The sequence below is a fragment of the Microtus oregoni genome, unplaced genomic scaffold (genome assembly GCF_018167655.1).
Source record: "Microtus oregoni isolate MIOR12 unplaced genomic scaffold, Mior012 000024F_ref0000369, whole genome shotgun sequence".
In the NCBI taxonomy this organism is placed as follows: domain Eukaryota; kingdom Metazoa; phylum Chordata; class Mammalia; order Rodentia; family Cricetidae; genus Microtus; species Microtus oregoni.
In genome coordinates, this window is record NW_024543083.1 from 31,784,555 (window position 1) to 31,800,024 (window position 15,470).

Below are 15,470 nucleotides of genomic sequence, written 5' to 3' on the forward strand. Positions count from 1 at the left end.
AAAACAAAACAAAGGCAGCCAAAGGGTGATGCTCTTCAGAAAAGATGGAAGCACATGAGAGCCTGTTAAATATTAAACACTGACTGTTCTAATAACACACAAGCAGCATTGCTGCTGATACCACAGAAGCTTCATCCTTTTAAAATGAAATGACAAGAACATTTTATTCAGAGGTATTGCGTACAATGCAGTGACCACAATCTCAAATTTTATTTGAGCCAGATAAAGTTTCTATTTCTATAAAATTTAGTTGTGTAAACAAAAAGTTTCCCTGCATAATATTTATTTTTGAACACTGACAGATACTAATGGATGTAAACAAAAAAGTGACGTATATCAACCTCTTAGGATGTTGTTCATTCATTAGAAAATCTATTTAAAATGCTGATATTTTGGAATATAGCATGAGTATAAACAAATGGGACTGTTTTTGAGATTCATGATTTATTCACGTCAACTTCTCACAGGGCTCATCATAGATGCTGTTGTAATAGGTTGGTTAGATTTATTCTTTTTTAACGATCAGTTTACAAAGAATCCTCCCAGATTTAATTCATAATAACAGTCTCTAATCTCTGTCCTGGTGTTTCTATTCTTGGATCATTTCTTTGTTCCTTATTCCCTATGAAATCATTCATAATCACATACCAAACCACTCAATTATGTAAAATCCCTAGAGAAATTTCCTATGAATTTGGCTGTCTAATCACATCTTTCTAATTACTGTTAAAAGATTATTTATATGTCTTACTTCACATTTAAGAACTAATAGCATATGCTTTGTATCAATTATTGTGTTATGGAAATATATAAAAGTGAAATGACCCAATTCTTTTTGAGTGACGTTCTTAAAGGTTAAGACCTTGGAATCTAGGCTAGACACACCCTTGCCAAGTTGCAAGTTCTGCCTTGTCCATTTTTGTTACATAATTTGAGGCTAGTTGTTTTAACTCCTAAGTTTTCTCACTTAAAGAAAGTGAATATTATTTACCTATCTTATGAGTTTGTACTACAGAGCAGTGATTATTATCTGCAAAATATCTGGACTCCTTTCTACTGCAAAGTAAATACCATGAATGTGTTAATATGGTATTACAGAAACTTGTTCAAAGTTTCTTACAATACTGACCAAGAGACATTGTCTCTTTATGTTATCAAATTATAAAATATTGGGAAATATTGTACTATGTATTTGAGCACAAAAATGTTCACATGCACAAAATTATATACCAATAAAACATAAAAATACTTATTTTGAGTTAAAAAGTTAATACGGAGTCAGAAAACATGTCTAATTTCAAACAGGCATTGGGACAGATACCTCTCTATAAGCAATGCTGCTTTAAAAATGGATAATAATTAAATGTTAAAGAAGCCAATGATTTTCAAAGATGAGTCAGCCTTTTGAAAATGACTATTTCTGTAATCCAAGACTTCTTAGGGGGGCAGTAGGAAGTGCATATCCTGTTTACGTATCTTGTCTCAGAAAGAGGACTTAGTGTCCTCCTTAAACAAGTAATCATTCATTTCCAAAACAGAACATGAGTCATTGCCTCTGTACTTAGCTTAACTTTGATGTGGTCAGAACACATCTTTAATTTGCATGTCGTATTTTGATAAACAAATTAAATATTGCAACCAGCTGGCACTTGTTTGACAATCTGGGTTTTGTTTAATCAATAATATTTTACATTAAATAAAAGAAAGCAAAGTCAAAAAAGTAGGTTTTTATAGGATATGTTTTTGCAACAGGTTTTATGGAAACCTTTTTGCTTTGCCAAATAATTCCTTTGAACTTTTTTCCCCCCTGTATTGGCATTATGTAACGGCTCCTGTCTTAAGCCAGAGAAAGAGCCAGGATATAAATTTGACAACACTTGCATGGTGAGAGTGTGGAGAGGAATATGAGAACACTTTTTGCTTCCTCACAAAAGGTCAGAGCAGTCTGCAAGTCAGCGCCAGAAATTGGCTGGCGAGAGCCTTGGATATTTGGAAAATGAGTGTGCGTGAATTTCAGAATGTGCATGTGTATTCTCTCCGGAGAAACCCTTTCACAAGGCAGGGAACATCTTGTCCACCGAGCTCTAAAACTGCCTTTTGAAGAGAGTATGTGTAAATACACTCTATTACTTAGCATCACTTAACTAGAAAAGACTAGAAAAGGCACAGCTTTTGAATATCAAGCTTTCTGATTATTTTAGCTTGCTAAGGACCCTAACTTAAATGAATTACCCAATAATCCTTCTGGAACTTTTAAAAATCCAGCAGCCCTATTTGTCTAACCATTTATGTCTCCCAGACTCTGCTAATTGGACCTATGTCAGCAAGATAGTCCCTGGAAACTATATGTCATTATAACTTCATGAATATAGGCTATATAAAAATGCTGTTTTCGAGATTATAGCTATATTTGTTAGATTGGTAGTTATTTTTGTTAAACTATAAATAATTCCCATATATGATTTAATTAATTCATCTTTTACCCACGCATTAGAATTTTGAGGAAGGGAAAATGAGGGAGACAACAGTCAATCATTAAAATTTAATAAATATTCAGAATTTCCTATGTGTCAAACACTTATCTAAGAGAAGTCCACACAACAACTCATGATACTACACTTCAATTTTCCAGTAGGTATAGTTGTCATGATTTTAGAGATGAGAAAGCTATTGTTGAGGGAGGTTAGACTAATATACCTTAGATCACAAAGCTCACATAAACTCTCCCCTTGGCATGCTCACTAGTACAATGGACTTTGTTGAAGAAATTAATCAAAGTAGCTGAGTAAAATTTCCCACAAAGAACTTTGAAGAATATTAACTATGCATCAGGACCTCTCTTTTTTTCTCCCTCCCAGTTTCACATGATACAAATTTTGGGAAAAAAAAATGGGAGATACCTCAGTAATGTAGTTTCAATATATACATACATGTTTCAACATGTATACAACGTGGAATGTATGTTTATATACATATATGCGTTCGTACACACACACAAATACATATATTTGTAAGGCTCATATGGAACATACTTGTTAAGTCTCTGGGAGTGCAGGAGGTCTCTTTGCAAGGGCAGGATGCTAGTATAGACCTTTTACATTTCCTTCCTGTGAATAAAAACCAGAATATGGTTTGGTGAGCATAATACTATGCCATGATACTATAGAACTATTTCCTGACTCCTATGGGACCTGAGGGGATGTCTAAGCCAGAGACAGGAGACACTACTTACTCTGCTAACAAACATTCAAGCTCTTCAGATTTGCTGTGCTCAATGACACTCTATTCACCAACAAGTCAAGTTGTTCAGATTTTCTATACTCACTGCCCCTCCAGGCACTGCCACTTTCCCAGAGAGAGCTGTGAAAGTGACCAGAACTGTCATATCGGATTATTTCTCCATACCCCATTTTTCCACATTTAGAACTTTACTTTCCTGTATACACTGACCTCTTAACTTTCAGTAATATGATTTTAAATGAAATGCACCTTTTGACATTTGGTAATCTGCAGAATCCACATTTAGTTTTATGTTCTGGGCACCACTTTTGGGAAAAAATGCCTGTCTTCTAGGCATTTCTACTCAACTCTAAGGGGGAAATTAATGAACAAATAAATAAGTAAACATGCAGAATGTTATATTTGCAATGATACTTCAGTATCTTTCCTGCCTCCAAAAGAACTGATTAATTTATAAATACATAGCCATGCCAGAATGAATAACATTCTGAAACTGAAGAAAATTTCATTTGCACAGATTTCGTCACTCAACATAAAAATTGTCGTCTCTGGGCAATAGAATATTCATGTGTCAGTGGGAAAGAGTCGACCTTTAACAGAATTCCTTTTATCCTTTCAGATTGACATTAACCCTGTCCTGTCCGATGGATCTCAAGAATTTCCCAATGGATGTACAAACCTGCATAATGCAGCTGGAAAGCTGTGAGTATGAGTGACTGGCATTTGCCTGAGCATTTGTATAAATGCAGGAGATGGACGGGTTAGTGGTAAGACAGGCCATTGATTTTGTACTTTGCCGGGGACATGTTTATTGAATAAACAAAAGTAAAATGGGCACATCATTGAAAGCAGGTGTCATCTATATTTGCTGAAAGCCTTCCAAGGCCCAGACATTTCCTCCGTGTCCCCTCATAGTTGCCACAAAGCAAAGTATCCCCGTGTTTTCAGTAGTGAAAATAATACTTTCAAGTGTTGTAATGTGCATACAGTCAGAGTTGATGGAAACTAGCAGCCTGGATCCATGCTTTATGGTTTCCATTAATCAGTGTTTGGTAGTTTAGCTGAGTGTGCTGTGTGCGTCACATCAGAAGAAAGGGCTTTTGAATGTATCATACTCGCCAGAGCTTTTAGATTTCCTCCAAATGTCTCCCAAATGGACACATGCATGTCAGCTAACATAAAGCAACATGCCAGGTGCATGTTTTAGGAAATATTTCTATGATAATATGTGATATATAATAGTATATGAATAAAAATATGTATATAGTGATTATTATATACATAGTAAAACAGTTTACGGTATTTAATCAAAGGGAACTAGTAGCAAACATATAATTTATTTATATGTATATGTAGTATATTTTCAAGAAAACTCTAATTTAAAATCTTTCCTTAAGGAAATTGGAAAATTTATCTGCAGACTTCAGGGTCTGACGGGCATAATTGTAGTGAGGTAGAGTTGTCACTAGATGGCGTAGAAAACTCATGGGGGAAAATGGCACAACCCTTGTATCCCCAGCCAGCACTGTTTTTCTTCAGGACATTTAAACATCTATTTCTCTGATAATAACTCTGATCTTTACATTTTAAGTGGTTTATTCTGTAAGTGTCTCTTAAATATTAACCACAGGTATGGATAAAATGCCATAGTAGTTGAAAGGAAAATAAAGCAATCTGAAATTGGGATATTGAGACATTCACTAATACAAGTGGGGCAACGCATAATGAAAAATGCCTAGCAGTACATTCTTTGGAGTCTGTACAACCAGGAAGATCAACCTGAGGGCACTTGGCTGTGTATCTTGCTCAATGTTAGGACATAGAGAAACAATATGCACGCAGATGCGCGCACGCACACACACACACACACACACACACACACACACACATAAATTGGCAAAGCAGGCCACAGGACAAAACAGCTCATTGGTGCCATGTTTACTGTTTGCTATTCAGAGGACAGAGACAAACTGTCCAAACTTTAAGGAACAAAGAAATTATTTGGTATTTATTGATTGATTTGCTTATTTATTTATTGCACACGTGTGTTACGCCCAAATCCACGAAGTCCCCCAAAAGCCAACAAGGAGACCAAATTCCATATATAAAAGCAAAGAGCCTTTATTTTATGCAAGTTTGCAAACTTGATCTCTCCATATTGGAATAAATGGAGAACCCTGAGCTCAGTTAGAGTTGGGTTTTTATAGTAGTAAAAGTGAGGGTGAGGGGTTTCTGAGGTTTACGACCCCTAATTGGCTGACATTTGTCAAAGGTGTCCTGGTGAGTGTGTGCTGGCAGGTGATCCTATCTACAATGGTTGGAACCATAAGGCATTTCCTTTAGATGGTCTGTTCTGGGGTGGTGTTTGGGTAATCTCAGTTTGTGGTTCTTCCTTCAACCAGGTATTGCTTCAGGGTAAACTACTGAGACTCAGGCTTCCATTAAACTTACTGATGGCTGAGTCCTACTCTAGCAGGTGATAATGGTTGGAAGTAAAGAACTTCCTTTAGGTGGTCCGTTTCTATTTAGCTTGTCACAGATGGCTCCTACAGCTTGTGCACTCCTGTTCCTGTGCAAACACACATGTCAAGGTGCACATGTACATGTGAGTATGTACATGTGGAGACCAGAAACATCAGGTGTCTTCTCCAATTGTTTCTCTACTTTATTTCTTACTTATTTCTACATAGGAGCTCACTGTCCTGGCTGCTGGGAATCCAAAATACTTTAGAGATCCCTGTCTCTGCCTCTCAGCACTGTGCTTGAAGGCACACTCAGATTTTTATGAGGGTTTGAGTAATAAAATCAGGTCTTTGCTTTTGCATACCAAGTACTTTAACAATGGAGCCATGTACTGACATCAAATGCTTTACCTCAAAGATTGTTTTACCAGGGATCCAGGATTATGCAATAAGTTTCATAACATTAAGAACAGGAATAGAAAATAGGGACGAAGCAGGACATTGTGGTTCAGGAATGTGATTTTAGGTATTTTGAAGGCTGAGGACTGAGTACCATGAGTTCTAGGCCATCCTGAGCTACTTAGTGAATTCTTTAGGCCTTATGACATCACTTAGTGGTAGACAGAGCATTTGCTTAGCATGTTCAAAGACATCCTAGGTATAAGCCCCCATAATCTCCCCCACAAATAAAAGAAGAAAAATTAAAACAAGAGACAAAGGAAAGTGAACGGGAAAGGATGTGGAGGTAAAGGTTCTAGGTATGTGAGTCAAAGCTAAAACAATCATAGAAGTAGGATTATATCACACACAGTAAAATACAACTGGAATATATTGAAAGGAAATATTTATAAGACTTCTAATAAATGCAATATTAGCATATTTGTGGTTTGGGTTATTTCTATCTATAGTCAAAGGGAATTACTACTAAAGCTCCTTTAACAAATGCTGTGAGAATCTTGCACAAAAATGGCGGCTGTCAGAGAATGGACCTGAGAGGAAAAGATATCCAGGAAGTATATTTTCAGAAAACTAGAAATGACACATATATCTAAAAGTCTGTATTCATGGTACTAAAATTATAGGCTATACACAGCACAGGTCTACACAGTATTAGTTTATGGGCCTTCAGATTCCACTATATGATCTCTTTTAAAATAATTTGTCAAACATTAAGCTGTCCTTTCAAAAGACATTTTTATTGATACAGTTTTATTTAAAAATTATTTTCTATGAAATGTATTTGTAAATTACTTTGTATTGACATGGGATAACTGACCCGCAAACAAAGATCTATGATGATTTAAGTTCTATTCCTAAATAATTTATATTACAAAGAGATATGCAGCAGTAGTGCTAAGAAAGGGTCCTGTATTTGATTTCTAGCTTTTTATTCATATCATGAAAACATTTGTAAATTTGCCTCTCCTATTAGCCAGTTGTCCGACAATGATGACAGCATCCTTAATTATCATTGTAGCAGCAAAACTTTAATTCTGTGATTCATTTCTAAAGAATAGCACAGACAACATAAGGAAAAGAGATTGATAAATAATATTTACATAAATCTCAACTGGTGACAGAAAAGTAAAATTGAAGAAAGCCAGTTGCCCCAATCAGTCTTAAAAACATACATATATGATAAAAGTAACATTATATTGATTCAACATGTTGTATCTAGTAATACACACACACACACACACACACACACACACACAAATACACAAATGCATGTGACAACAATTAATGAAAAAAAGAGGCCAGGAATTTGAGATGCAAATGGGGGGCTTGGAAGGGAAGAGAGAAATATTGCACCTGAATTATAGCCTCAAAAATAAACAATGACACAGGCAAAAGAATAAGGAAATACAGTTTTTCTCAAGCATTGCCCTTAATCACTAAAAAATATTTGTGAAAAGGTGGACAGGGCTTGAGGAACAATTTAGAGAAAATGGAAAATCTTTGAAATATACTTTAATAGTATTTGGGGATAGAGATGTCTAAAAATAGACTATGCTTTTGTGCAGGTTTGGGATAGAGCTTCTAAATGTGGAAGGGTTTATTATTGACATTTTCACATTGATTTTATAGTCAGGTCTGATATACAGATTGCTTATTCTGGATATTATGTTACTTAGTTATAAAAATAATAAAGCTTGTGAGGTATTTTTTGCAATTATGTCCTAGTAATTTCTACCGCTATCCAAACGTTCTCATAATTTAAGAGTTTGGATTAGGTTCAGGGTAGCGTTGTACTTTTTGTTTGCTTTCTCAGATACAGATGGTTCTTGTTTCCAGACTATTTGTTATGCAATCTCTGTAGATGTAGTGTGAGTGAAGAGGAAAAAAGCTCTCTCAAGAGAAAAGTATTGGCAGGTGAATGGATTACTGGTAAAAAATAAATTCCAATTTGAACCTTAATGATCCCACCCCTCACAATAACCATGACTCTTACCTCCTCTTTACTTCACATCTTTCTAAATTGGAGTTTCCTATTACCAGATCTTTAAAACATATGACAATAAAAATGAGATGCAGCCACCATCTTATAAAGTGATTATGTCACAAATAGTATTATGATTTTATACCTTTTAAATATATTACCTCCTTTAATCCTAACCACAACTTAATCAAATAAGTTTATTTCCATCTTAAAGATAAGCCTAAAGATATTGTCTTTCCCAATGGCATAGAACAATGAAATAAACAGAGCAATTTATGATTTAGTAACTGTCAAGACATGCAAACATCAGTAACATTTAGGTCTATCTGGAGAGTTCTATTTGTAAATCATCCCTATGACAGCCATACGTTTTCTCCACAAGCTAACGATACCCAATACTTGCAAGAAAAAGTTGGTTTATGTTTTTTTTTTCTATTTCCTCTCTTCCTGACTATTTTACCGAGCATTAACATTGGCTTCAACCTCAAAGTAGGCACTCCCTGCCAGGGGCATAGTCAATAATTTGTCCTATGAACATCAGCCAGCAGCAAACCACTTTTGAGTAGGACTACAATTCAACCAATAAAATACCACAAACAAGTTCTATATCTCCCATCCTATATCTGTCCGTGTTGCTTACTTGAATAAATACCAAATCACTACTCTTTCCTTTAGTTAAATATTGTGTTGTTGGGCTAGCCCGTTATCCAGAAGTGACTAATCATCCAGCAATATGAACCACACACCATTACGCATTTCCCAAAGAAAAAGCCTTAGAAAACTTGGCAACAGTATACTACAGATAGTTCTAATTTGTTATTCTTGAGAAAAAAATGTCATTTTGATCAGCTGAAGGCCTCTTATACCATCATCAATGTCTGTTGATCAAATCATCTTGAAATCCTAAGAATGGTATAGCACAACAAATTCTATCTAAAAAAATTGACTCTATAGTCAATTAGTGATCCAGGAGAGTTGATAGTAAGACTATGGAGTCATGTTATTATAACATGGCTTTACCCTTATGCTTCCCAACTAGGCTCCTCTAGGTTGTCACTTCTTTTTGCCTTCCCATCTGCAATTTCTTTTAATGTTGGGGTTTGGTACCTAGCTCTGCTGTCACTGATTCAGCAACCGTGTGTTGAGAGACTTAGACATACTAAACTCGGCGCAGGTATTTTTCACCAGCTATTTTTCACTTTTCTCAGGTGCAACACCATGCCTTCTCTCTGACCTGTAAGACATCCCTATTTCTCAGAATGCTTGTTTCCTCAGAACTAGAGAAAAAAAGGCTTGACCGCATGTGTATACTGCTCCAAGGTCACTTCTGCCCTTTCTTTTTCTGTATTTACTTCTCTGCTCCTCATCCACTTGCTACACTTCACAATATGTTATCTGAAATGTTTGCATTTTTACTGCCTCCTCCATCTAAACCCTTTTCACAAGTGTTAGGAGACTGTCTTTCTTGCTCAGCAATGTTTGTCACTGAAATCTCCATGAAGTTGGGATAACGTCCTTTCTTACAGTCATTAATAAGGAAATATCTTGCACAGGACAGCAGAGTAGAGTCCAATTGAGATCATATTTAACTCAAAGATTCCTTAAAATAAGAACACCAAGCTACAAACTGTTTCACTTCCCTCCTTATTCAGGTTACCTAGGAAACTGGGCAAATGTGAACTTGTGTTATTTACCTGGTGCTCCTTGCAATCCCGTCATGCTGCACCAAGGTCTTCTCCGGAAATGCCTTCCTCCATTCTCCACCCCCAGCAAACTTCTCTTTTCCTTTTGATGATTTTAGTATTTTTTTTTAATAAATATGTGCTTTATGTGTCCACTGGGGTTAGGTTCCCCAAGATCATTTGATTTCTGCATTGTATCCAGTTGGGACTTTTTTTAATGATCTCCATTTTCTGTAAAGAGAGGCTTTGATGAGTGTTGGTAGCTATGCTATCCAGAAAAGGTGGCTTGTGAAATACAAAATGTTTTTAATTGAAGTAAAGCTTATGCTTTGATTCATATTGTTGTGGTAAAATAGAATACTGCATACTGGGTAATTTTAAGTAGACAGAAACATATTGTCTCCAAGCCCAAAGTCACGGCATCAATATTCAGCACGGTCTTCTTACTGTGTCTTCCCATGGTACAAAACCAAAAGGCTCAAGAGACATAGGCAGGTTGAATGTCCTTCTTAGAGCAGTAGTAATACCACCTATGAGGATAGAGATTTCAGTTGATTTTTGAAATGCTTATCTCTCAATATTGCTGTAATGTCAAGTGGCTTTATGCATGAGTTTTCGAGCTGGTAATTTTCAAGTCAAAAATCATACAGAAACAGAATCAATGAGATGACTCATTCAGAAGATAAAGTGAACGCTTGATGACCAAAGGTCAATATCAGCCACCCATGCAAAGGTACAGAAATAAAGCTAATTCCACAAAATTTACATCTGTAATTCACATCTTTTTCTGTGATTCTTGTGTTTGCTATTTATTCCATCTTTAGTTAATGCTCCAGATAACTTCAGTTCTCCCATCCCTACTCAAAACAAACAGCCTTATGCCAGCCTCCTCTTTCAAAGCCTGGGTAACAACCTCCCTAGAGATGACTCCACAGTACAACCACAAATACCCCTTAAGCCAAGTACTCCACTGGCATCTGCTAGATGAATTCGGGAAGAAAACTATATGCCCACAAGTCTGTTAAGAATTACATGACTTTTCTAAATTCATTAATTTTTCAGAGGCTGTGTGTCTCTTTTGTAATATAAGTGAGCTACATTGAATGCTGCAGAGGTCATCTCCAATCTCGGGCTCCATGAAATATTTACATACACATACAAGATTATGAAACTGATAGTTACAACTTAAGAACAGAATCTGGAAGTAGTTGAATATTCACATTATGGATCAAGAATAAAATAAACACAAACTAGTAAACAAACACACTATGAATTGTCTGTAATGATTAGAGGAAACCAGAAAAGCAAAAGAAAATGAAAATGAGTAGAAAATATAGTAAATTTTGGAGGCAATGGTCTACTTTTTAAAGGCACACAAAAGTATGAAATAAAGAGTGATGTGTTTATTAAGTTGATGAGGTCCATTTAAGAAGCATTTGAGTATCCACTGAGGTTCTCACACGGGAGCTGTAAAAACTGATGACAAAGGCTTTGGCCACTTGCTATCTCGTTGTCCCTTTGGGCAACAATGTTCTAAGAGTCCCATTAGTAGGTTCTTTCTAGTTATTTAACCAAAGTCATCTTCACATTCCAGAGGATTTCAGGGCCTCTGTAGTATTTAAGGAATGACTGGTCAATTTTATGTACTCTTAATAGTCCCAAATGTCCTCGTCTTCAAAATATATCCAACCCAAAACACTTAGTCCTTAGCAATTAGATTGTTTGTCTAGGGCTTGGTAAAGCATGAGAAGAAAATGCAGGGCAGAGATGATAAAAAATACAATAAGAATAAACACCCCACAATTGTTAGACCTTAACAGGTATAAAGGTGTTCCATGCCATTTTAGGATGATCAGAACTCTGAACAAAATACAGATTTTACATAAAAATTATAATGTTTAAGTCCACAGATACTTTCTACAATATGTCTTTATATATAAATATAATGAAAATAAACTATCTGTAGATGATACAATATTATGTATATTATATATGTGTATATGTACAGTGATTGTTTTTAATTCAGAATCTCATAATTTTCTCTCACATAGTCATTTTGAACTCAAGAATTTTATATGAGAATAAGCTGGATACAAGAAAAAATAAAATCTTCCCTCAATGTGGTTAACATGCTCATTTATATTTAAACTCCATCTTTAATGTAACTACAATTTCTGTTTCTATCCTTTTCATAAAATGTAACCATAATGTATCCCCTGATACAAAATCTTTATACCCAAAATATGGTTTTTGCATTTACCTGTTATAAATCATCATATAATTAGCAATTAGTGGGTGATAACTCTCTCTCTCTCTCTCTTTCTCTCTCTCTTTCACACACACACACACACACACACACACACATACACACACATACAGCACAAATATCATATAGATTTATACAACCATAAAATTAGATAGGTAACTAACAGTTGTATTAACTCTTTGGCATGTGTTAACTCTCTAAAATAATGCTGGCATAATTTAAAATACTGTTTTCAACTTCTCCTTCAATTGCATTTGTAATAATCAGTTAAGATTTGATTTAACAGCTAAGCCTTCCTGTGACTATTTTCAGTTAAATTTCAGTAAAACACACAGGAGTATTTTACTGCCTCAGTAATTCTCACAGTAACATAGCAAAGACAAAAATAAACCTGTATTTTTTTTCAGTCACAGCATATTTTGGCATGTAACTTAATAACTTGGGCTAAAATATAATTATGCTTCTAATTACTTTAATATTGTGTGGCACAATAGTTATTTTTTACTTTTGTAATAACTGATAGTATATGCCTCAGGTTGAAGTCATCACCTATGTTTTGCCTCTGGCAATAATCTTTGTTGGTTAGAGTTTTAATAAGAATGGGAAAGTATTCATTGTAAGTGCTATTAAATCTGAAGGTTTTTTTTAATGTGGCAAATTACAGAACACTAAATGATTTCCACTAACATCTAGATTTTATTGCACTATGTTGTGAATGTCAGTTTTGGTGTCTGGAATCTGTCCAGTACCAGACTGATTGTCCCTCTTTAGACTTCTCTGAATACATTATAAAGTTAGACATTTTATAATGCTCTACTTTGGAGAGTCATTTTATTAAACTTTTATAATTCTATTTTATATTTTCTAATCTATTCAATCATTTTAAAATTGAATTGTATAGGACAATGAATACTATTTCAAGACTCTCTTTAAACAATTCCTCAATGAAGAATCTGGTTATTCTTTTTTTAGCATCAAAAATAAAAAAACATTCTTCTTTTGAACTATTTTGGTTATGGTTTTCAGAAGTGAATAGTGACATAATGAAATATCAAACATAAGAAATCTCAAAAAGATAAGTCTTTTCTAGTCTTGGCTACAAACATTTTGAACGTCTAGGCACTGACACACTCATTAGGTTCACAGGGGATCTCTCTGATGTGCTATGAGGCCTATGAGACAAAGGTTTTCATCAATTTGAATGGTTCTGAAGCTCTGATCTTCTGGAGTCACATTGTACTCCTTTCCCACCACAGTGAAGTTTCCTCCACAGAAGCAGGCAAACAGTGTCCTTCTGTAACCTGCCCTACTGCAAAAACCCAACTAACCACACCACCTTTTTCTCATTAAAATGATCTAGCTCGTAGCCAGGTTTTTTTTTCCAATTTTAATTGAGATCTCCCACAAAAACTTTTAACACTGTATGTTCAATGTATATCAATCTTATAAAATCTTGAGAAATGTGAACAAAATGATTAGTCAAGTTGGCATCTAAGAAGACTAAAACTCTATAATTCCACTGCTATCCCAAACAGAAAGCAGAAAGCTAAAGTAATTTTAGTCTTCAAAGTACTTGTTAAGATAAGTTATAACTCAGTTCTACCAGAGGGCTTCAGAGAAAGTAAAAGATACTCAATTTAGCAAACTTACAAATTTAAATAAAACCACATGTGACACTATGAGTTATGGAAAAGGATTTCAAATCAAATGCACAAATAATAAAAGAAAAATTTAGTTAAATGCGTTTTGACATAGCAGTTGTTCCTTGTCAAGTCAATAAAAGTGACTTGAGTAATATTTCTCCCAGCAAAAATCAGCCTGCGCCAAGACTGGGTATTTTCTTCCCTTTGTTTTTTTGAAATTCAGATGTTGATTAAGAATACAAGAATTTGCAAACTAGGTCAAACTTTCCTCTCTCTTTTTTTGAGACAGCTAGACCAAATGCTTTTCTGAATTACTTTAAATGTTAAATGTGAATTTATAATTCATCAATTAAACTCTAAGCTCCAATTGAAATTAAATATATGCTTAGCCAGAGTCTCCATGGGAATAAGCATATTCCTATTTTGTAAGTGTTTGTAATACCATAAAACTTTATTTCATTTTCATAGCACAGTGATTCAAATGCGCACATAATTAAATCTATAATGTTGTAAATACATTGTTATATGGATGATAATTATATAAAAATATTATTGTTTTAACCCAGAATATTATTATTATTGTTGTTATTTATCATTATTGTCTCTGTGTGTGCATGCATGAGTATTCATTCAGGTGCATGAATGCAATGACACAATTCTGGAGGTCAGTGACAACTTTTGAAAATCTATTCCTTGCTTTTACCTTGGGTTCCAGGAATTGAAATCAGATCTTCAGGGAATGGCAATTACCTCTACTCACTCTGCTGTCTGGACCTAGATTGTTTTCTTATTTTCTAGGAATATAGAAAATTCCTTTCTTATCATTTATTACAAATTTCCATGGTGATTTAAGGAGTAACTTTTACCTTAAGTCTCCCTTCATAGTTCTGATTCTGAGTTCTATTTTCTGTAGCACTTCTCTATTTAGTCATTCCTAAATCACTGAAAGACTACAGCCTTATTCATCAAGATTTTCATTTCCTGGCAGGTCTACACTGTTCTCCCAACTGAAGCTATGATGCATGTTTCTGTACTTCAGGTTAACTACCAGTTGGAGAACACTATAAAATTTTCATTTAATTGTGTTGAAGTTATAGGTCAATTTTGGTAGTAATATCAAAACATTTCACTGTATGTTTCTGTCTTTTGATCGTTATTCCAATTTTACATTTCTTCATAAGCACATGTTCATGTCAACTCGAAATAATATGGTGATATTTAAAATCTTCACTTACTCAAGGTACTACATTGGAAATATTTTTGTTTTATTTCTTTAGAAATGAGAAGTGGTGCAGAGTCTGTGGCAGTTAAAGCAATGGGGAAAAGGCCATAAATGTAATGAAAGTGAATTCCCAGTAATAATATTGGAAAATAGAAATTTTTCTAGTGTCTACTGAGAAGTGTTCAGAAGTGAATAATATGGAAAGATGTCATCTGGGATTGTCTAGAGATCTCCGGAAGCAGTATGATGGTCAGGGGAATCAGAGGGAAGTTTGATGAGGTGGAAGTATTTGTGTAAGGTTTCTCTTCAGGTTTCCTAAGAGTGATTCTGAGATCTCCCAGCAAGGTGACCTGAGTCAGCACAGGCAGCCATATAAACTACCTATGTTGATGTGTCATGTTGAGTTAGATAAGTAAATAGATGAAAAATATATAGGTAGATTATTCTTTGAGTGGAAAAACAGATTAAACAGAGAGACAAGCAAGCCAACACTTTTTTTTTTAATTTTAGTTTTG

General features: G+C 34.8%; 1 protein-coding gene across 1 annotated transcript in view; it reads left to right on the forward strand.

The window, feature by feature from the left end:
- Positions 1–15,470, forward strand: part of Glra3 (glycine receptor alpha 3) — a 138,336-nt gene that overhangs the window by 79,261 nt on the left and 43,605 nt on the right. Inside the window, exon 5 of the mRNA XM_041673841.1 lies at positions 3,860–3,942. Coding sequence (XP_041529775.1) covers positions 3,860–3,942 — 83 coding nt within the window. The remainder of the gene's footprint in view (positions 1–3,859; positions 3,943–15,470) is intronic.